Source organism: Hipposideros armiger, unplaced genomic scaffold (genome assembly GCF_001890085.2).
Source record: "Hipposideros armiger isolate ML-2016 unplaced genomic scaffold, ASM189008v1 scaffold_23, whole genome shotgun sequence".
Lineage (NCBI taxonomy): Eukaryota > Metazoa > Chordata > Mammalia > Chiroptera > Hipposideridae > Hipposideros > Hipposideros armiger.
In genome coordinates, this window is record NW_017731373.1 from 6,359,580 (window position 1) to 6,383,833 (window position 24,254).

The 24,254-nt window shown below is 37.5% G+C and overlaps 2 protein-coding genes across 2 annotated transcripts in view; both read left to right on the plus strand.

Moving 5' to 3' along the window:
* Positions 1-24,254, plus strand: part of BMPR2 (bone morphogenetic protein receptor type 2) — a 149,575-nt gene that overhangs the window by 48,476 nt on the left and 76,845 nt on the right. The window lies entirely within an intron of this gene.
* LOC109379245 (elongation factor 1-alpha 1) lies at positions 2,903-4,659 on the plus strand. Its single transcript, XM_019635711.1, has one exon. The coding sequence runs from the start codon at positions 2,969-2,971 to the stop codon at positions 4,355-4,357; it is 1,389 nt and encodes a 462-aa protein (XP_019491256.1). The 5' UTR covers positions 2,903-2,968; the 3' UTR covers positions 4,358-4,659.

Genomic DNA, 24,254 nt, shown 5'->3' on the forward strand with positions numbered 1-24,254 from the left:
CTTAGCTGTAGAGGGCAGTGTCACTGGCCCTCATATGTGGGATCCGAACCGGGGCCCTCTGGCATCCCAAGCGAGTTCTTAACCATCGCGCCACTTGGCCGGCCCTCCTTGGACTTTTGAACATATAGATTTTCAAGAGCTGTTGAGTGTTTGCCAAGTTAATTGCATTATAGAATGAGATTGATGATGTGTTAAGTCAGATATGTGCCTAACAAGGGCTTCTGAACTACTTATTTTGACTGACTTTTCTATTCTAGATCTCTTATTCTTTGTCTTCATATTTCAAGACAACCATTGTTAATGACTTTCTTAATATCCTTTCAGAAATATTCTGTTTACCAGGTCTGACAATTAAGTTTGCAAACTTGTTGCACTGGCGTCAGTGCATAGCTTCCCAAGGGGAGTATTTCAAAGTCAACTGTAGTGATATTCAGCAATGAGATATGTAGACTTTTTCTAGGATGAGTACGCAAACTTAATTGTCTGGCCTCATATATATATATATATATATATATATATATATATATATAATATAGATATTTATCGCTGCAGGGTTTTTGTAACTAAAGATAATAAATTATATAAAATAACTAGCATGATGCAATACAATGTAGTAGATATTGTATTACAAATTTTAGTTTCCTTCTGCTTCCTTTCAGGAAGAGATGGCTTCTTAATGGTTCATACAGTCAGAAAATTACCTTAGTATTTGTTTTCATTTTATAGTTTAAAATACTGCTAATTTTTGTATCACAAATGTTCCTCATATTCACATGTAAGTAGAAAGTAATATCTAACTTTAGGTAATGACTTGTTTCCTATTGGTTATTTCAGGTTATTCTGTATCATGGTGTTTCATTTTATTAGCACAGTGATATTAAACCAGGGGTGATTTTTGTACCCAGCACATTTGGCAATATTTGAAGATATTTTTGGTTATAACAACTAGAGGATGCTACTAGCATTTACTGGGTAGAGGCCTGGGATGCTGCCAATCATTGTACATTGCACAGGACAACCCCCACAACAAGAGAATTATCTGGACCAAAAGACTAGAAGTGCTGAGAGTGAAAAACCCTGCATCAGCATAAATAATAATGAATTGAGTATAAGTCATGGCCTCTCTCATTCTTTCTGTAATTGTAGTCTATGTTGACTGTTCATTTTATGATTTTTATAATTTTAAATCTAATGTGATCCTAGATTAGATGTTATCTAATGTGCAACAGATGTGTACAGCTGTTCTGCTTCTCAGATTCTAATGTTAAAGTATTTCAAGTCATTTTATCATATAGTTTTGGCATTTGCTTTGCAAGTTTTAACCTTAATTAAAAACATACCAAAGGCAGCAGATCTGTTTTTCTTAAACTAAAATAATAAAGTGATTCTTAACTGTGCAGTGTACTTTGCTGCTTTGAAGTTTGACCTGACCATATTCCATAGCCCATTGAGGCTGAAATTATAGCCATCTGCCAGCTGGTAAAGTAGCAGCTGTCTAGGATATTACAGTGTTGCTTTGCTAGATTGTAGGCAAGCAAGGTTTATGTGTAAATTTCATTTTTATTGACCCCCAGGCTCTATAGGGCTATTAGTAATGTAATTTTCATTGGAAATTGTCATTTAGGTGGTGAAGGTGGTTCCTGGTGGAAGTTAAATCATGAGGAGTAGGTGACATGAACATCTCTGGATTGAGTGATAACGTTTCAAGAAAATGAGACTTTCAGGGGGAAGATGAGAGAATAGACAGAGGTAGAGACTAGTGATGTCATGTAATAATAGTTGGCTTAACTTTTGCTTTTAGAAACATATACTGCTAAAACCGCAAGGTCACACAACTAGTAACTCTGGAGCCAAGGTTTAAATCCATACAATCTGGTTCCAAATCCTATGCTCTTAACTTTAACACTGTACTACCTCTCAGTTAGCATCCTCCCTCTCACTTCTGCACAACTCTTCCCACCCTCCATTTACAAAAGGAAGAACAGGTTAGAAAATGGAGAGAGAGGGGAAATGATGAATTCATTTTGGGAAATTTGAGTGTGAGATGGTTGTGAATTACCAAGTTAAAATATCTGGACTGTTGTTTGATATACTAATCAGGAGCTCAGGAAAAAGGTTTAAGTTTGAGATTTGTAAGTCATAAGCAAGCAACTGGTATTTGAAGCTAGTGAGTTGTTCATGGTATGGAGTGTAAAGTGAATAGAAAAGACTTCAGAGTAGAACCCTGGAGATTACCAACATTTAGGAAATCCATAGAGGTGGAGCATGAAAAATAGACTAAGAAGTGGCCAGAGAGATAAGAAAATCAAGATTTAAAATACAAAACCAAGAAGGAATGTATGGTTATTAATGCAAATATCTTAGGGGCAATTAATGGAAGTTAGGGCTAAAAATATCCATTGAATTGGATTAGAAAGTCGCTCTTTTGTTTTGTTGGGACACAATTTGCTGACGTTAAAGATGTATAAATAAGCTTTCACACTCTTAAAATATTCGTTAATTCAGGAACCTTTTAGGAAATAGGGTGATCTTCCCTTTTTAATTCTGGTTACTGTCTTATTAAGGGCATTAATGTGCTAGGGTTAGGGATAATGATTACTGCATACAGCATTATACAGTCTTATGTTGTAATCCTTGCAGGAAAGTGGGCATACAAACATCTAATTACATATAAAATTAAACTTGTGGATGACAATTTTAGTAGAAAGTTATTATTGTAGGTTGAATTGTCCCTCAAAAAAGGCATGTTTAAGTCCTAACCCCCAGTACCTGTGAATGTGACTTTATTTGAAAATAGGGTCTTTGCTGAGGTGATCATTCAAGTTAAGATGAGATCACACTGAATTAGTGTGGGACTGAATCCAATATGGTTGATGTCCTCATAAGAAAAAGTGAAGACAGCTTTTTCGCAACGGGTTTGCCGCCAGAACACAGGTGTAGTGAAAACCACCGCTAAATCTAACCCAAAATGGGAAAGGAAAAGACACACATCAACATCGTTGTCATTGGACACGTAGATTCCGGCAAGTCTACCACTACTGGTCATCTGATCTACAAATGTGGTGGAATCGACAAAAGAACCATTGAAAAATTTGAGGAGGCTGCTGAGATGGGAAAAGGCTCCTTCAAGTATGCCTGGGTCTTGGATAAACTGAAAGCTGAACGTGAGCGTGGGATCACCATTGATATCTCCCTGTGGAAATTTGAGACCATCAAGTATTATGTGACCATCATGGACGCCCCAGGACACAGAGACTTTATCAAAAACATGATTACAGGCACATCTCAGGCTGATTGTGCTGTCCTGATTGTGGCTGCTGGTGTTGGTGAATTTGAAGCAGGTATCTCCAAGAATGGGCAGACCCGTGAGCATGCCCTTCTGGCTTACACATTGGGTGTGAAACAACTAATTGTTGGTGTCAACAAAATGGATTCTACTGAGCCGCCTTACAGCCAGAAGAGATACGAGGAAATCATTAAGGAAGTCAGCACCTACATTAAGAAAATTGGCTACAACCCTGACACAGTAGCATTTGTGCCAATTTCTGGTTGGAATGGTGACAACATGCTGGAGCCAAGTGCTAACATGCCTTGGTTCAAGGGATGGAAAGTCACCCGTAAAGATGGCAGTGCCAGTGGAACCACGCTGCTTGAAGCTCTGGATTGCATCCTGCCACCAACTTGTCCAACTGACAAACCTTTGCGCCTACCCCTCCAGGATGTCTACAAAATTGGTGGTATTGGTACTGTCCCTGTGGGCCGTGTGGAGACTGGTGTTCTCAAACCCGGCATGGTGGTCACCTTTGCTCCAGTCAATGTTACAACTGAAGTCAAGTCTGTTGAAATGCACCATGAAGCTTTGAGTGAAGCTCTTCCTGGGGACAACGTGGGCTTCAATGTTAAGAATGTGTCTGTCAAAGATGTTCGTCGTGGCAATGTAGCTGCTGACAGCAAAAATGACCCACCAATGGAGGCAGCTGGCTTCATTGCTCAGGTGATTATCCTGAACCATCCAGGCCAAATCAGTGCCGGATATGCACCTGTGCTTGATTGTCACACAGCTCACATTGCTTGCAAATTTGCAGAGCTGAAGGAGAAGATTGATCGTCGTTCAGGGAAAAAGCTGGAAGATGGCCCCAAGTTTTTGAAATCTGGTGATGCTGCCATCGTTGACATGGTTCCTGGCAAGCCCATGTGTGTTGATGAGAGCTTCTCTGACTACCCTCCTCTGGGCCGTTTTGCTGTTCGTGACATGAGACAGACAGTCGCTGTGGGTGTCATCAAAGCAGTGGACAAGAAGGCAGCTGGAGCTGGCAAGGTCACCAAGTCTGCCCAGAAAGCTCAGAAGGCTAAATGAATATTATCCCCAATACCTGCCACCCCAGTCTTAATCAGTGGTGGAAGAACGGTCTCAGAACTGTTTGTCTCAATTGGCCATTTAAGTGTAATAGTAAAAGACTGGTTAATGATTACAATGCATCGTAAAACCTTCAGACGGAAAGGAGAATGTTTGGTGGACCATTTGTTTTTTTTGTGTGTGGCAGTTTTTAAGTTATTAGTTTTTAAAATCAGTACTTTTTAACGGAAACAACTTGACCAAAAATCTGTCACAGAAATTTTGAGACCCATTAAAACAAAGTTTAATGAGAAAAAAAAAAAGTGAAGACAGAGACACACAGAAGGAATACAGTGTGACCAAAGAGGCAGAGATTAGAGTGATGCCATCTACAAGTCAAGGAACACCTACCTAAAGATCGCTGGCTAGAAGTTAGAAGAGCCAAAGCAGGATTCTCCTCTACGGGTTTCAGAGGGAGCATGGCCCTGCCGATACCTTGGATTTGGACTTCTTGCCCACAGAACTGTGATACAATAAATTTGCATTGTTTTAAGTTACTCGGTTTGTAGTAATTTGTTATGCCTCCCCTAGGAAACTAGTAGAGTCAGCCACATCAATATCTTTAATGACAATGAAGAAATTCAGTAGGATTGAAGGAAACTCTGAATTATTAAAAAATCTAGTCTTTTGAACAAAGTTGCCTGAAGTTCTTGCCAAAACCCATTAATGTCTTTGGACTCACTGAAATTCCTGATAAGGAAGAGACTGGTCTTTTCAGTAATGGTGGCATTATAAATCAGACAAATTGCCTGTCATCTGGTACATCCAGTAGTAGCTTGGTTTATGAACAGTACATTCATATTTTAGAGTAACTCGCTGTAGCCTGAATTGATGCTTCTTTTTTGTGTGTTTCATAGTGAATTTTGTTGATATTATATGTTCTACCTAATAAATGTTCTTAGGGGAAGTTACAGTGGTTTTAACTGGATTAAAGTTCCTTTCCTTGAGGAAATGGTGTAGTTGCTGGACAGCTGACAGCTTTGCTAGATGATGAGATATTCATCAGGGTTCCTTACAGTATCTGCCATGCCTCCACAATTTTCCTCTGAGATGAAAGCTATGGGAATTTCCCATAAAAAATGTACATATTCACCTGCACCACCATTTGAAGCTTTTAGATTTAGAACCCCTGGAACAGAGATTAAGCCTAAAGCTCAGTTCATAAGAGGCAGTGTCTAATTATGTGGTTGTGGTAGATAGAGCAGAGGACAGTAAGCTGCTTGTGAAGGGAATAGCAGAGATGCTCTTGTGGTAACATTCTCCTGAGTGGGACCATGGCTTAGGTACTGAGATTTTCTACTACAGGGTGTGGGCCTACCTTAAATTAATGTCTTGGCATTTCAGTTGATGTTAATATATTTTTCCTGTTAGAATAAATCCTTGAATTTTTATCAAAGGCTAAAATTTATTATTTTCTGAGGAAAAGTAATATAGAGGTAACATGTTGCAAATAGGGAGAAGAAAAGATAATGTGAGAGAAATTATTTATAAGTGAACTTGTGTTTCCTCAGCTGATAACTAGTTGCATTCATTCTCAGGAACATTTGTAGACATAGTTACACAGAGTTGATAGCTATGATCATAGACAGCAAATATGTACAAATTAATTGAAAGAAGTATCAATTCTAGCCCATCATCTAGCCCAGCGGTTCTCAACCTGTGGGTTGTGACCCCTTTGGGGGTCGAACGACCCTTTCACAGGGGTCACCTAAGACCATCTGAAAATAAAAAGATACTTACATTATGATTCATAACAGTAGCAAATTACAGTTAGAGTAGCAATGAAAATAATTTTATGGTTGGGGGTCACCACAACATGAGGAACTGTATTAAGGGGTCGCGGCATTAGGAAGGTTGAGAACCGCTGATCTAGCCCCTATGTATGGGCATATGTGTCAGCATTGTATGTGTGCAGGGAATGGAAGCTCACCTTCCACACCCTTATCTGCGCCACCAAGTTCTTTAGTAATGAGCACTGGGATGGGAGTCAACTTTAATTGAATAAAAAAATATAGCTACCAGCAAAAGAGGGAAGTGCAAAATCAGTGGCAGTTAACCTGGCCAGTGTGTTGAGAGCAATATGAATCCATGTTAACTACTACCGTGCTTTCCTTAAAAAAGATAAAATTTATACTCAGGAGACAAAACTCTCCAAACCACAATGGAAGTAATCTGTGAGCTATGAAACAACAACAACAACAAAATAGAAATTACCAGTACGTTGCACATAGTAAGAACAAGCATTGTTTTATGAAGTTTTTGTTTCACTTGTATGTTTGTGTATGTGTGCACTTGGTTATGACTCAAAAAACATTCGTTACACTGTTGTAAGTTAACTATAAAATGGCACATCAAAGGTAATAGTGATAATAAGTTGGCTATTTTCATGAAAAATCTATTTTATTTTGATAAAGAGATCTCACTTGCTTCTTGGCCTTGTGATTTGCAACAATGCATGCCCTCTCTTTTGAATTGGCAAGCTCCTGAAAACAGTGAAGTAGATCATCCATTAGAGATGTTTCATATAGGATGAATTCTTGCTTTATTCTGGAAAATTTGATTTCTCTGGTTCTTTTCAAGTAGTATTTTGTGATTCTAACTTATTTATGATCTTACTCCCATAAAATGGTGTATTCTTTTGTAGAGTTTCTCCAGTTGTACTAAAAATAATCTCAGCCTGAATTGGCTTTGTTGAACTTGGCAATTTTGTAACAAACATGACTATAGACTTTTTTACTAGTCCTTGCAAAATATTTTATCTTGTAGTAGGAATTGTGCTTCACTCAGCTTGCTTTTTCTTATTTCCATGCTTTTCCTATATTATCCAAATGAAAGACTCTTCTTTTTAGTAAATTAATATCTCTTTTGGGGCTTTCCTCAAAAGCCTTAAATTTACCTTTTCAGGAATTTCAACTGATTGTTTATATTGTTTCTTTTTCTATTTTCAGTTGTTGCAAATAAATTTTAATTTGTTATGTAATAGTTTTTATTCACACGTAACATTATTTTCTTTAACAGCTTTATGAGAAATAGTTTACATACCTTATAATTCACCCATTTAAATGCATAATTCAGTGGGTTTTTTTTAGCATATTCACAGAGTTGTTCAGCTGTCACCACAATCCGTTTAAGAGCATTTTTATCATCCCTCAAAAGAAGTCCTATACTCTTCCACAGTAGTTCTTCATTTGTTCCTTCCCCCAGCCCCTGGCAACCATTAACCTACTTTGTGCCTCTAAGAATTTGCTTATTCTGGACATTTCATATAAATGTAATCATAGAATATGTGAACTTTGTATCTGTCTTCTTTCAGTTAGCGTAAGGTTTTCAAGGTTCATCCATCTTCTAGCATGCATTAGTAATTTGTTTTTATTGCTTAATATTCCATTATGAGTGTATCACATTTTGTTTTTCCATTCATTAATGATGGGCATTTAGGTTGTTTATACTTTTTGATTATTATGAATAATGTGATTGTGAATATTCATATATAAGGTTTTATGTGAACATATATTTTTATATCTCTTGGTTATATATCTAGGAGTGGAATTGCTGGGTCATAGTGGATGAGTTCTTTTGATATTCTGGTTAGTACTTTATGAGGTACATAATTTGCAATTTTTTTCTCATTCTGTGAATTGTCTTTTTGCTTTCTGAATAGTGTGCTTTGAAGCATAAAAGTTTTTAATTTTGATGAAGTCCATACTGTTTTCTGTAGTGCTATATCATTTTACATTCCCACTAACAATTCCCAAGGTTCCAGTTTCTCTAAATCCTTGGTTACACTTACTATTATTATTATTATTATTATTATTATTATTATTATTGATAAAGGGGTATGAGGTGATATCTTGCAGCTTTCATCTTCATTTCCCTGATGATTAGTGATGTTGATCATCTTTTCATATGCTGTCGGTCATTTGTTTATCTTTTTTGGAGAAATCTCTATTCAAATACTTTTCTCATTTTTAAATTGGGTTATTTGGGTTTTTTGTTGTTGTTGAGTTGTAGGAGTTCTTTACATTCAGGATATTAACCCTTATCACATATGTGATTTGCAAATATTTTCTCCCATTTTGTTTCTCTTATGCTTTTTCACCCCTGATGGTTTTCTTTGCTGGGCAGAAATGTTAGTTTGATGTGGTCCCATTTGTCAGTATATTCTTTTGTTGACTGTTGTGTCATATGTATGAAATCATCAACGAATTGAATGTCATGAAGCTTTTCCCCTTTGTTTTCTTTTGGGAGCTTTATATTGGGTTGTCGCAAAAGTCATGACATATTTTTTCTATGTTTTTCGTTGCAAAAATGCATCATGACTTTTCTGACAACCCAGTAGTTTCAAGCCTTAATGTTAGGTCTTTAATCCATTTTAATTTTTGTATATGGTGTAAGATAAGAAAGGGTCCAACTTCTTTCTTTTGCATTTGGATGATCAGTTATCCCAGCACCATTTATTGAGGAGACTGCTCTTTCCCCATTGTGTAGTCTTGCCAAGACTTGTTGAAGATCATTTGACCATGTATGTGAAGGTTTATTTCTGGGGTCTCTGTTCTGTTGGTCTATGTATCTGTCTTATACCAGCACCATACTGTTTTGATTACTGTAGCTTTGCAATATTTTGTAATAAGGAAGTTTGAGGCTTCCAGTTTTGTTTTTCTTTCTCAGGATTCTTTTGACTATTTGGGGTCCTTTGAGAGTCCATATAAGTACTTAATTTTTAAAAAAATTATCCAAAAATCTGTTGTATGGGTATATCACATTTTATTTATCCTTCAGTTAGTAAAGATTTAGGTCATTTCCAGGTTTTTTCTCATGACTAATGCTATTTTGAATATTCATGTACAAGTTTTTATGTGGATATATGTTTTGAATTCTCTTGGATTCATAGCTAGGAGAGTAATTGCTGGGTCATAGCAATTACTATGAATGATTACAAAAAGTTAAACAGAGTTAACCTTTTGAGGATCTGCCAGACTGTGAAAGCAGTTGCGCTATTTTATATTCCCACCAGCAATATATGAACGTTCCAATTTCTCAAATCCTTGTCAACAGTTTTTATTGTTTTTTATTTTCATTATAGTCATCCCAGTGAATACTATTGTAATTTCCTGGCTGTATCACAGAGAAAGATTTTTCAAGATTGGTGCAAGAAAGCATATGCCTTTGTGTTTCTCTCTGTCTTTCTCTCTCTTTCTCACTTTGGCACTATTGACATCTTGGGCTGGATAATTTTTGATGGGTGGGGAACTAACTGTCTGTGCATTGTATAATTTTTAGCAGCATCCCTGGCCTCTACCCACAGATGCAGTGGCATGTCCACCGGCATTTGTGATAACTAAAATTGTATCCAAGCATTGCCAGATGTCCCTTGGGGGATAAAATTACCCCTGGCTGAGAACTTTACTGCTTTAAAGAAAGAAGTACACTATTACTCTCTGTTCATATACTTTTTTATCAGTCTAGATTTTTGCTGTTATTTCATTTGCAATAATATTTAACTTTTCTCAGCAAAATTTTAATCTTTCAAGTAAGAAAAATGGGTTATTGCCTTAAAACCTTGCTAAATAATTTTCAGGAAAGCTTTTCCTTAGTAAGGTTGAAGTTAGATTCATAGAAGAGAGACAAAGTGTCTCATTCGGTATATATTTTTAGAAAGTTTACTTCGAAATAAAGATTTTGGGGCACATATGACTCGTATGCTTGAATAATTTTTTATAATTATGTAATCCTAGTATTGTGTTAGACACGACCTTTAAGAACATTTAACTTAACAGATTTTTTTTTTTAGAATGAAACCTAGAGGAATTATGTATTTTGTTTCAAGTAACTTTGTAACCTGATTGGTGATAGAGATAGGACCAGAAGACCTATGGTTGTTTTTTTTTTGGAGGCAGGTTTGCTTGTTTGTTTGTTTTTGTGGTGAAGATAAGTTTATTTAATATATGGGAATGGAAAAATTAGTTTGCTTTTGGGGAAAAGTTTATAGTCTGACTTCATATCATACAGACAAATAAATGACAGATGGATTATAGTAATAAACAATAAAATAAAATAGTTTTAAAAAGTCAGGTAATGAGAAAATAGAATAAAATAGAAGCCAACATTTTAAGGGGGTGACAATACTCTGTATGATAGTATAATGATGAATACATGTCATTAAATATTTATCTGTCCAAACCCATAGAATGTGTATGAAGTTAACTGTAGACTTCTGGTGATTATGATGTGTCGGTTCATTAGTTGTAACAAATGTACCACTCTGCTGAGGGTGTTTATAATGAGGGGGAGGCTATTCATGTGTGGGGACAGAGGGTATATGGGAAATCTCTGTACCTTCCCCTCAATTTTGCTGTCAACCTACAATTGCTCTAAAATAAAAAGTAGCCTTTATAAAGTGGGGGAGGGGGAGACTAATCAGATTTTTTTAAAAAGAAGCAAATACAACTAATAAAAATGTTTTTAAAAGGAAGCAAATACATCAAATCTCTGGAAGGAAAAGGCCTTTTATAAACTTAGTGTGATAGTAAAACTAAAAAGAAAACCTGGGTAGATTAACATTGTATAAGCTGGGCCTTTTGCTTTCTAATAAAACAAATTTTCTATGTGCCATTATATCATTAGGAAGACCTGTTCTTTTGATTGACAGTTCAGTTCAGTGTCTTCCCCATTATACCATATTTTATTGTTCATATACATATATATATGTGTATATATATATATATATATATATATATAATTGTGCAGTGTATAGTGTTTTGTGTCTGACTCATTTCATTAGCATATGTTTTAAAAAATTTTTTTAAAATAAGATTTTATTGGGGAATTGGGGGAGGGGAACAGACAAGTTGCTGCCCTTCTGTTCTTCAGTCTAGTTGTGGAGGATGTTGCTTCACTGGCCCATGTTGGCATTAACATTGCGCTCTTCTCCGGGTGAGGCAGATTGGTAGCCAGCCATTGGACGGCCGCTCACGGCAGCTCACGAAAGCTCACGCCCACTGCCAGCCAGCCCTATTGCAGCCCACGCCATTGCCGGCGACTCACTACAGCCCAGCTCCAGGTTGAGCTGTTGTTCACCATCTCAACTGTAGAGGGTGCAGCGTCACTGGCCCTCATGTGGGATCCGAACCGGGGCCCTGCTGCTCAGAGCTGGCTTCCCAAGCCAACTCTTAACCAACGCACCACTCGGCTGGCCCTAGACATATATCTTATGCTTTTAATATTTAAAAATTAAAACCAAATAACTTTCTTAGTGAATTAAACATATTGAAAAGTAAATGTGACATCCTTGCTACATTCCATCACCAAATACTTCAAGATAGTGTCTGTCTTTTTTATAGATATCCATTCAGATATACAAACATAATTTATATAAAGAATTTCAAACTTGAAAATTAATATACTGGTGAGAGAATTCTATGTAATTAAATATGCACAATAATTTTTAATTTCTAGTAATTTTTAATTTCTAATGCTAAGCTTCCTTTCCTGAAACAGGTTTTTCTATCTGAATCTCTTTAAGAAGGAAAGAGGGAGGTAAAAAGCTCTTCCTGAGTTTGTTGGGGTTTAATTGTTTTTAGCTCAAAATAATCAGCATACCAGGGTGGCACTGTGGGAGCCGCGCTCCGTTCCCCACACAGTTTTATAACTTGTCTCTTTCTGTTACTAGAATATAAGAACTTTCAGACTCCATGCACTGTCTACTATGTTATATATATATGAACTGTATCTTATTCCTACCATGTCTTGAGATTTAGGACAATGCCTGGCTTATAAAAGGCATTTAATAAATATTTGACTGACTCTTACTGACTGATTGTAGCAGGCCCCATGATATATTATATAAGCCTCTTGGAGGCTTGGGCCTGGCTTACGGGCTTTTCTATGATTTACTGTTGAATTAAGGGAGAACAGTGGATCTCATTGCTGTTTGGGAGAGCTTGGATTACCTGATGTATTTTGTCAGCTCAGAATTGTTGAGAATTGAGAGTATATGTGTATTTGTGTGTGTATGTGTTTTGTTTTTTAAAAAATATTTTTATTGGGGATTATTGGGGAACAGTGTGTTTCTCTAGGACCCATCAGCTCCAAGTCAAGTCGTTGTTTCAATCTAGTTGTGGAGGGTGCACCTGAGCTCCAAGTCCAGGCGCATTTTCAATCTAGTTGTGGGGGTTCAGCCCACCACCCTATGAGGGGAAGAGAACCAGCAACCTTGTTATTAAGGGCACGCGCTCTAACCAACTGAGCCATCTGGCCTCCCACTGGCAGCTCAGCTCAAGTCGTTGTCTTCAATCCACTTGCGAAGGGTGCAGCTCACTGACCCATGTGGGAGTGGAACTGGCAACCCTGTTACTCAGAGCAAGCGCTCTAACCAACTGAGCCACCAGTCTGCCCCATTTGCGTTTTTTTTGTTTTGTTTTGTTTTTAAATTGGGTAATTGGGGGAAGGGAGCAGTGCTGGGGAATTGGGGGAAGGGGAACAGACAAGTTGCTGTCCTTTTGTTCTTCAGTCTAGTTGTGGAGGACGTTGCTTCACTGGCCCAAGTTGGCACCATCATTACACTCTTCCCAGGTGAGGCAGATCAGTCGCCAGCATCTGGACAGCTGCTCACACTGGCTGCAGGCTACACATGGTACCACCCATGGCAACCCACTGCAGCAGAGGCTGCAGCCTACCTGTCGCCAGCGACTCATGGGAGCCCAACTCAAGGTTGTTCAGCATCTTAGCTGTAGAGGGCAGTGTCACTGGCCCTCATATGTGGGATCCGAACTGGGTCCCTCTGGCGTCCCAAGCCAGCTCTTAACTAACTGAGCCACTCAGCCGGCCCCTATTTGTGTGTGTTTTAATCAGCTTTTGGTTGCCTTTCTCTTTAGGCATCTCTGCAGATAGAGTTAACATAGCAGGCTTGCTATCCTTAGAAAGATCTGCTCAGAAGATTGGCCTTTGGCTGGCATCTGAGAAATTGGATTTTGGGAGTGTTCCCACCATTTCATAACCAATAAGAGTTGTTTACTATCCATAAACTGTTTATATAAACAATATGGTTTACGTTGAGCACCTCCTTTTCTTCTGGGAGTCTGGAATTTTGCTATGTGCTAGCTAGGCAGAGGATACCTATATGACCAGCCCCCCAGTAAAATCTTTGGACGCTGAGTCTCTAATGAACTGCCTTGGTTAGACAACATTTCACACGTCTTGTCACAATTTACTGCTGGAGGAATTAAGTGCATCCTGTATGACTCCTTGGGGAGAGGACTCTTGGAAGCTTATTCTTGGTTTTTTTCTGGACATAGCTTCATATGGCTTTTCCCTTTGCTGATTTTGGTTTGTGTTATTCTGCTGTAATAAATTATAGCCATTGAGCACAATGATATAATGAGACCTGTGAGTTCTCCCTGTGAATCACTCAACCCTAGGGAGGTTTTAGGGACATAGTATCAAATTCAGAAACATCCTAAAGAGGCACCTTATAAAATTGAAATCATCTTCCCACTCTGCTCTCTCTTTGACATTATGGGAATGCTCAGCAGAAAAAATTTAATCTGTTGTAATCTGGATGTAGAAATATATAAATTAGGGGATAATTATTTCATTTTTGAAAGGATTGGAAAAATAAGAAAACCTCCTTACTTGATTTATTATAGTTGAATTTAGAAATTTGAGTTACACCAAATTTTATAGGGACATTTTTATTAGGTTGAGACACTCTGTCCTTTGTAAATTTCATAATAGAATTGTAGTGATACTCTGAAAACTCTGTGTGTTTATCCTAAGAAATTTGTGTTCTAGGAAAGGGATACTGTTGCTTCAGTTACTCAGTTATTTCTGCAAGGTTCTTGTGTTGTTTATTTCAGATAGTTCATTTTGACACTTAGATAAACAGAAGCCAAACACACAAGCATACCCAGAATTAGTCCCTGAACTTTGTTCCAGGGTAAAGATAAGGCATTTAGACTTCTCTAGTACAGATAAATACAGCTACTGAAAAATGGGTGTTATGTGACTCTTGGGCTGTTTAGATAGACAGTGAAGGTCTTAAAAAAATTCCTGCCAACAAAATTTAAAGGAAAATTTATATTCATTTATAGAACCTGCTTTTAAGAGGATTATAGATTAGGCACAAGATTCTGTGACTCAGGAAAACATCTCATATATATTATTTGTTCATAACGTGCATGAAATATTCCTCTGAACTTTGTTGTCCTTTTCTTGTTCAGCTTTATACTGTGTTCCTGCCTTTTAAAAAATGGACTTAGTTGAGGTATAAACTGCATGTGTTTAAACTGTACAATTTGATACATTTTTATGACTGATAATACTTGTGAAAACCCCTTACCACAGTCAGCAAACAAAACATTTTCATCACACACCAAATATTCCTTGTGCCCCTTTGTGGTCAGATGGTTTTTCCCTCTGTCCCTAGCACCAGCCAACCACTGATCTGCTTCACATTACTTTGTATTTTCTAGGATTTTATATAAATGGAATCATGTATGTTCTGTGTGGTGTCTTACACTTAGCACAATGATATTGAGATTCACCCATATCGTTCCATGTATCAGTAGTTTATTACTTTTACTTCTCAGTAGTATTATATGGATATATTACATTTTGTTGATCCAGTCACCAGTTTATGGACACTTTGATTGTTTCCATTTTGGGGCCATTGTAAATAAAGCTACCAGTATACTAGTTTTTGCATGGACATAGTGTTTCGTTTCACTGGTGTGCCCTACCTTTTTTCATTAAGAAAAAAAAATTGGTTCTAGTAATACTTCCAATCCTTGGCCAACAATAGGGGAAGATAGCTAGCTCATCAATCATTTCAATCATTCACTTATTCAGTAAACATATATTGAATGCCAGGTATAATGCAGTGTGCTGAAGACACAGTGGTGAACAAGAACTCAACCCCTGCTCTTGTAGAGCTTACAATTTGGTGAATAAGCCCACGCACATTTTAAGTAATAAGAAGTGTAGAAATTGTGCAAAGTATAAAATGTTACAGAGCGTAGGATAGGGGTTCCCATCTAATTGGTCTGGGGTGATTAGGAAATGAATCTTTGAAGAAGAAATAGTAAGATGGATAGGAGTTAAATAAGACATTCTAGGTAAAGGGAAGAGAATACATGAAGGCTCTCAGGTGAGAAAGAGAATGATACTTGATGGCCGCTGTCTGCATGAAACTACAGAGATTTGCAGTTGCTATAATTTATGCAGGTCTTTATACACCCTCTTAAGGATTTTGGAAATGAAAATCAAATAAGGGAGTGACATGGTCAAATTGTAGATCTCAGTTTAATTTATACTGTTGTCAGTTTTCTTTTGAGTAAGTACTTTATAGTCTCTTCATTTCCAGAAATCTACCTGCCATCTTTAATTCTGTTGATTACAGTAGTGTCGCCCCCCCTCCCTGCATGATTTTGCTTTCTGTGGTGTCAGTTACCTGCAGTCAACTGCAGTTTGAAAATATTAAATGGAATATTTCAGAAATGACAATTCATATGTTTTAAATTGCACACTGTTCTGAGTAGTGTGATGAAATCTTGTGTGGTCCAGCTCAGCCCCACCCAGGATGTGAATCATCCCCAGTCCAGGGTATCCATGTTGTATATGCTACCCGCCTGTTAGTCACTTAGTAGCCATATTGTCAGAAGTTCAATAATAGCCTAATGCTACTACATCACAATGCCTACGTCCTGTACCTCACTTCTCGTCATGTAAGCATATCACCTCATGTGATCACAAGAAGGGTGAGCATAGTACAGTAAGGTATTTTCAGAGAGAGAGACACCACATTCACATAACTTTTATTACAGTATATATTGTTATAATTGTTTTAATTTATTATAAGTTATTGTTATTAATTCAGTCTTGTCTACCCAGAGATAATCACTTTTTATATCTTTGGCTTTTTGCGATTGTAAACTGTTTGAAATGTTAAAAATGGAAAATAATTAGAAATTCAAAAGAAAAAGAATTAAAGTAAAAAGTTCAATTTTTCTAAGTTGATCAAATATCTCATTGGCAGGCATTCTAAAATCAGACACAATCTTTACCTTGATACTTAACAGCTGGGTGACTTGGGATAATTTCCTTATCCCTGTGTATGACTTAGTTTGCTTCTTTGTAAAAATTGAAATGATAATCTCATAGGATTATTGGGAGGATCACCAAGATACCAATAATAATTCCATTTAACATTTAAATATATAATGTTTTTCTTTCTCAAGATAACAGAAGGTTGCTATAATTTAAGGAGGTTAGCTTATTTTTGAGAAGGATAAAATTTTTGACCAAAGCTACAAAATTTCTACTTACCAAGATACATATTTTGAAATGTAATATAGAAATACTCTCGAGTTGATTTTGACAGTCTAGGTTTCTTATTATTGGCCTATTTTTTTTAAAAAAAAACCTTGCCCTGTCAATCTTCAGGGAGTAATTAATTGAAAGGGGTAGACAAATCTTTAGTGTTTCGTAATAACTATTCCTATCAATCCTGACTAGAGAGACAGATGAGGGAAAATGGCCGTTCTTCTGACATAGGAAATAAAGCAATGTGGTACATTGTAATGGCTGATGAGGGCAGAATTGGTTGAACGTAAGCTAGAGACTGGCATTCATGGTGGTCTGGTTCTCAACTTCTGACATCAACAGAGGTTTTAAAATTTGGGATGAATGTTTCATGACTTTGACTTCCGTTAGAGCCACTGTCTCAGAAATATACTTGGATTACTCTGTTGCAAATATTAAATATGAGCCAGCTGGATGTAGGAATTGATTTCATTTGAGTTGAAGAGAACACACTCAGAAAATTCTCTTTAATTTGACATAATGATAGATACAAACACAAAGCTCCTAGGCAGAGTTGGGTGTTCCAGCCAATAGATTTACTTTGTGGACATGAATTTCAAAGAGTAAACCTAATTTACGTTAAGAAGAATGTTTTATGGGGGATTTTTCCATATGTGCTTCAGGTTTTACTTTTGTGACACTTAGGGCTTGTATAGTGGAATTAAATTTTTGCATGACTGCATCTCTGAAGAAATTGAAATGCTGAATATTTGTGGTTATAAGAAAGAGGTTGATGTGAGGAAGAGAGAAGGGGACATAAATGGAGTTTGAAAAGGATATGGTTGGATATTTTGGTCTCTTATCCACCATTGATCATTACAAAATTGCAGATGTTTTAAAATGCATATAATTCTACAGCTAGTAAATGGAACAAGCACTCAGTATTGATGGCATTTGTTCTTTATTTATAAATTATGGGAAGACTAATAAAAATTATCCAAAATATAGGGTCTGAATTTTCCTCTTGTGAACTATTGATAATTCTTTGATGTGCTAATAAATAATAAATATTCTACCATCAATATGTTACACCATGCAAATCACCTTTTAGATGTGATTTGAGTGATGTGGCCAACAATAGCCTTCACCTTTCTCTCACATCCCTGATAATCATCCCTATCAAGTTACTTTGTACCTAAATTTTATTCAGAGATTTCTTTTGAAATAAAGAATTTCTCAGAAGTCCCCTCCTTTCTAAAATTACACACACACACACACACACACACACACACACACACACACACACGACGTCTGACAATTAAGTCTGACAATTTGCAAACTCATCCTAGAAAAAGTGCTACATACCTCATTGCTGAATATCACTACGGTCACCTTTGAAGTATTCCCCTTGGGAAGCTATGCGCCGACGCCAGTGCCTAGTCCACCCTTCAAAGTAATTTTGGAACTCTTTTTCTGGAGTGGCCACCAGAGCTGTCGTCGTATTACCCTTGATGTCCTGAATGTCACCAAAATGTCTTCCTTTCGATATTTCCTTTATCTTTGGGTAAAGAAAGAAGTCATTGGGAATCAGATCAGGTAAGTAGGGAGGGTGTTTCAATATAGTTATTTGTTTACTGGCTAAAAACCACCTCACAGATAGTGCCGTGTGAGCTGGTTCATTGTTGTGATGCAAGAGCCATGAATTGTTAGTGAAAAGTTCAGGCCATCTAACTTTTTCATGCAGCCTTTTCAGCACTTCCGGATAGTAAACTTGGTTAACTGTTTGTCCAGTTGGTACAAATTCATAATGAAAAATCCCTCTAATATCAAAAAGTGTTAGTGGGGCCGGCCGAGTGGCATGTTGGTTAAGAGCTGGCTTGGGACGCCAGAGGGCCCGGTTCGGATCCCACATATGAGGGCCAGTGACACTGCCCTCTACATCTAAGATGCTGAACAACAGCTTAACCTGGGGCTGGGCTGCGGTGAGTCGACGGCGACAGCGTAGGCTGCAGCCCCTGCTGCAGTGGGTTGCCATGGGCTACCGTGTTTAGCTAGCAGCCGGTGTGAGCGGGCCATCTACCGCAGTGAGTGGCCGTCCGTCCAGAAGCCGGCGACTGATCTGCCTCACCCGGGAAGAGTGCAATGATGGTGCCAACTTGGGCCAGTGAAGCAACATCCTCCACAACTAGATTGAAGAACAAAACGACAGCAACTTGTCTGTTCCTCTTCCCCCAATCCCCAGCGCTGTTCCCGTACCCCCATTCCCCAAAATCTTAAAAAAAAAAAAAGTTAGCAACATCATTGCACCAAAGCTCGTGAACTTGTCAGACCTCGTGTATGTGTGTGTGTGTGTGTGTGTGTGTGTGTATTTTTATTTTTTTTCCAAGCAGACTTAGGTTCACAGCAAAATGAAGTGGAAAGTAGAAAGAGAGTTCCTGCATAACCCCTGTCCCTTACATAGGCACATCTACCCCACTATTGACATCTTGCACCACCATGGTACATTTGTTAGAACTGATGAACCTACATTAACAAATCATCATCACCCAGAGTCCACAGTTTACACTTGGTTTGACTCTTGGTGTTGTACATTTTATGTACAGATGTATAATGATATGTACCTACCACTGTACTATAATACAGGATAGTTTAACTGCTCTAAACATCCTCTGTGCTCTGCCCATTTATTCTTCCCTCCCCCAAACCCTTGACAACCACTGATCTTTTCACTGTTTCCATAGTTTTGCCTTTTCCAGAATGTCATATAGTTGGCATCATACAGTATGCTAACTTCAGATTGGCTTTTTTCACTTAGTAATATGCCTTTAAGTAATATTCCTTCATCTCTTTTCATGGCTTGAAGCTCATTTCTTTTTTTAGGGCTAATATTCCAAACAATGACAGTTTTATATCGTCCTTCCCAATCTGTATACTTTTTATTTCCTGTTAGTGGTCTTTTTTTTTTTTTTAAGATTTTATTGGGAATTGAGGGAGGGGAACAGTGTTGGGGAATTGGGGAAGAGGACCTGCCAAGTTGTTTTTCAGTCTTCATTGTGGAGGGCGCCAGTCACCATCTGGCTTCCTGTCAGCAGCTCGTGGCCTCTAAGGTCAAGGTGCTGTGTTCAATCTTAGTTGCAGGTGGGCGTAGCCACCATCCCATGAGGGAGTCGAACCAGCAGCCTTGTTGTTAGGAGCGCACGCCCTATCCACTGAGCCATCCGGGCGGCAGCTCAGCTCAAGATGCCAAGTTCAGTCTTAGTTGTGGGCGGGCGTAGTCCATTATCGAACAGGCAATCTTGTTACACCAGCTGAGTCATCCTCCCACGTGTTGGCAGCTCAGCGACAGCTCAGCTCCAGCGCAGCGTCACTGGCCCATGTGGGAATCGAACCGATCGCCCTGTTGCTCAGAGCTACCACTCTTAAGCCAATTCTTTTTTTTTTTTTTTTTAAAGATTTTTTTTGGAGAACTGGGGGATGGGAAGAGCTCTGGGGAATTGGAATTGGGGGAAGGGGAACAGACAAGTTGCTGTCCTTTAGTTCTTCAGTCTAGTTGTGGAAGACGTTGCTTCACTGGCCCAAGTTGGCACCATCATTGCGCTCTTCCCGGGTGAGGCAGATCAGTTACCAGCTTCTGGACGGCCGCTCACGGTGGCTGCTGGCCACTCACGCTGGCTGCTGGCTACACACGGTAGCCCATGGCAACCCATTGCAGCAGTGGCTGCAGCCTACGCCGTCGCCGGCGGCTCATGCTTAAGCCAGCTCTTAACTAACTGAGCCATTTGGCTGGCCCCTGTTATTGGTCTTATTGCATTAGCTAGGACTTCCAATATGATGTTGAAAAGGAGTGGTGAGAGGCGACATCCTTCCCTTGTTCCTGATCTGTGTGGGAAATCTTCAATTTTCCCACCATTAAGTGTGTGATGTTAGCTGTAGGATTTTTTGTAGATATGCTTTATCAAGTTGAAGTTCTCTTGTATTTCTATTTATTGAGACTTTTTATCATTAATGGTGTTGTATTTTTTTCCAAATGATTTTTCTGCATCTATTAATGTGATGTGATTTTTCCTCTTTAGAAGTCTGTTGATATGATGGATTACATTAACTGATTTTCAAATGTTGAACCAGACTTGCAGATAAATCCCATTTGGTTGTAATTTGGTTGTAATTCTTTTTCAATGTTGTTGTACTTGATTTGCTAATATTTTGTTGAAGAACTGTGCATCTATGTTCATGAGAGATATTGGTCTGTCCTGTCATTGTTTGGTTTTGGTATTAGGGTAATGCTGGCCTTATAGAATGAATTGGAAATACTCGTATTCCTTCTGCTTCTAGCTTCTGAAAAAAATTCTAGAGAACTGGTATAATTTCTACTTTGAATGTTTGATAGAATTTGCCAGTGAATCCTTCTAGGCCGCGTGCTTTCTGTTTTGGAAGGTTATTAATTATTGATTCAGTTTCTGCTGTAGATGTAGGCCTATTCAGATTATCTTTTTCTTGTGTGAGTTTTGGCAGATGGTGTCTTTGAAGGATTTGGTCCATGTCATTTAGGTTATCACATTTATGAACAAAGACATTCTGACAGTATTTCTTTATTATCCTTCTAATGTCCACAGGCTCTGTACCAATGGCCCCTCTTTCATTTCTGATATAAGTAATTTGTGTCCTCTCTTTGTGTCTTAGTTAGCCTGGCTAGAGTCTTATGAATTTTATTGATCTTTTCAAAGAACCAGCTTTTGGTTTTGTTGATTTCTTATTTCTGTTGATTTCCTGTTTTCAGTTTCATTGATTTCTGCTCCAATTATTAATACTCCTTTTTTTCTGCTTAGGTTAGTTTTAATTTACCTGTTTCTAGTCTCCTAAGATAGAGGATTCTCTTTTAAGAATTCAAATATATATACAATGAATTGATATATTAATCCATTAATACATATTCAATAATTGTCTGCACCTAATTATTTTTAAAATTTACATAAGTAAAATTTACTCTTTTTTGATGTACAGTCCTATGAGTTTGGACAAATGCATAGTCATGTAACTACCACCCAAACCTGGTACAGAACAGTTTTACCTCCCAGAAATTCCTTTGTGGTACAGCTTTATAATAAACTTCTTCCTCTCACCCTCACAAATCTCTGGCAACCATTGATCTATGCATTTCCAGAATGTAATATAACAAATCATATAGTATATAGCTTTTTGAGTCTGGCTTCTTTCATTATCATAATGTATTTGAAATTGATTCATGTCGTTTCTTATATGAATAGTTTATTACTGTTAATTGCTGAGTAATATTTGTTTATCCACTCTTCAGTTGAGGGACAGTTAGGTTCTAAATAGTTTTGAGTGACTATGAATAAAACCACTATAAGCATTCACATAAAAGTTTTTGTGTGAATGTAGATTTTCATTACATTTAGGTTAATAAGCAGGAGTGAGATTGCCGAGTTAAGTGGTAAGTGTATGTTTAACTTATGAGGAACTACCATGCTGTTTTCTACAGCGGTTGTACCATTTTGATTTTTCATCAGTAATTTTATTCCCATTTGTGTCAGCATTCTTATCAGTACTACTTGGTATTGTGAAGAGTTTTTTGTTTGTTTTTATGTTTCCGTCATGCTAGTAGGTGTGTAGTGGCCAGCAAACGTTTGCACATTACAAGGCCCTGGGTGTCCAGACACCAGAAAGGAAAGAGGGCACACTTTGCCTGTTTGACCTTGTTACAAAGGGCTGGTCTTTGTTTAAACAACAACAAAAACACCCCAAACTGGAATCTCTCATCTCAGATTTTTGTTGTTGGTGGTGTTTTTTGTTAGAAGTGTGTTATTTAATCTGTAAATATTTGGGAAATTTTCAGATAGTTTTCTTTTAAAAAATTAAATGTATTGGGGTAACACTGGTTAATAATATGTAAGTTTCAGGTGTACAGCTTTATAATACAACATCTGTATATTACATTGTGTGCTTACTACCTAAAATCTAGTTTCCTTCTGTCACCATATTTTTGACCCTCGTCATCTTCATCCTCCTCCTACTTTGTAATCCTCTGGTAACTATCATACTGTTGTCTGGCTCTATGAATTTGTTTTTTGTTTGTTTGTTCATTCGTTGCTTTTTTATATCCCACATATGTTCTACACAGCAAAAGAAACCATCAACAAAACAAAAAGGCAAACAACCAAATAGGAGAAGATATTTTCAAATAATGCCTCCTATAAGGGGCTAATATCCAAAATATATAAAGAACTCATACAACTCAACAACAAAAACCCGAACTTTTCAATTGAAAAATGGGCAGTGGACCTGAACAGATACATACTTTTCCCAAGAAGACATACAGATGGCCATCAGATGTATGAAGTATATATAAACAGAAAATGATTACTTTATTGTCAGTTATTTGGCTATATAGGTGAAGGAAAATAATATAATATTGCATCTATATTCATACTAGTTTTGCTTCATTTATCGTAGACTGGTAGAAGGGTGAGATGATTGTTACCTAGATTTTATAATCTTTGAATTGGAATATGATATTGAGTACAGTCTATGTAAATGTGAAAACTGTCTTCACTTAACACTGTTGGGGATTAGCGCGATACAAAATGAGCTCAATAAACTTGATCTTGCTATAGGAACAAGTGAAGTCAACCTCTGGCTTGGTGGGAACAGAAAATATAATGTTATATATAATGTTGAAACAGATATGTTTAGAGCTTTGGGAATGCAGAGCACATCATTTAAGTCTACAGACTTCACTGAAGAGCAGGAAAAATGGCATTCAGGATAGAGGGAACATAACGTGTAAGGGTCAGGAAAGGCCTTGACGTTTTAGTGTGGCGGGAGCTGGGAATGGGTGAATGGCATGAATGGCAAAATGTTCCCAGGGCTGACTTACCCATTAGGCACATAAGGCACAGGGCCTAGGACCCACAGTAACTGTGGAGGCCCATGAAAATGTTTTAATTTATTTTAAAATGAGAATGAAAAAGCCTTTTAGATTGAAGAACATATTTTAATATCAAATATTAATATATTATCTTTATACGGTATAGTTGTAAAATATAATTTTAATTATTATTTGTTTTAATGGAGGAAGGGGCCAATGAAAACAAGAATTCCTAGAGTCCACAAAAGTTAACCATGCAACCCTGTTTGGTCTTGATTATCATGGGCCTTATATGCGAACTGGAGTTTGGATTTAATTTTAGGAGCATCAGGGAGCTAACAGATTTTAATAACCACGATCAGACCTGTCATTTATGAAGATGCCTCTGTCAGCAGTTTGGATGAGATTGTTTCCCGTTTAATGTAGTTATGTTAATCAAAATTGTTTTCATGCTTATTATATAGCCAAGTATCACCTGTTTAAAAGGAGGAGAGCAATTTTTTTTTTTTAAGATCCATGTCTAATTACTATACCTGGTTAAGGATGTCTTTTTTTTTTTTTTAAAGATTTTTTTTTTAAATTATTTGAGAATTGGGGGGATGGTAACAGTGCTGGGGAATTGGGGGAAGGGGAACAGACAAGTTGCTGTCCTTTTGTTCTTCAGTCTAGTTGTGG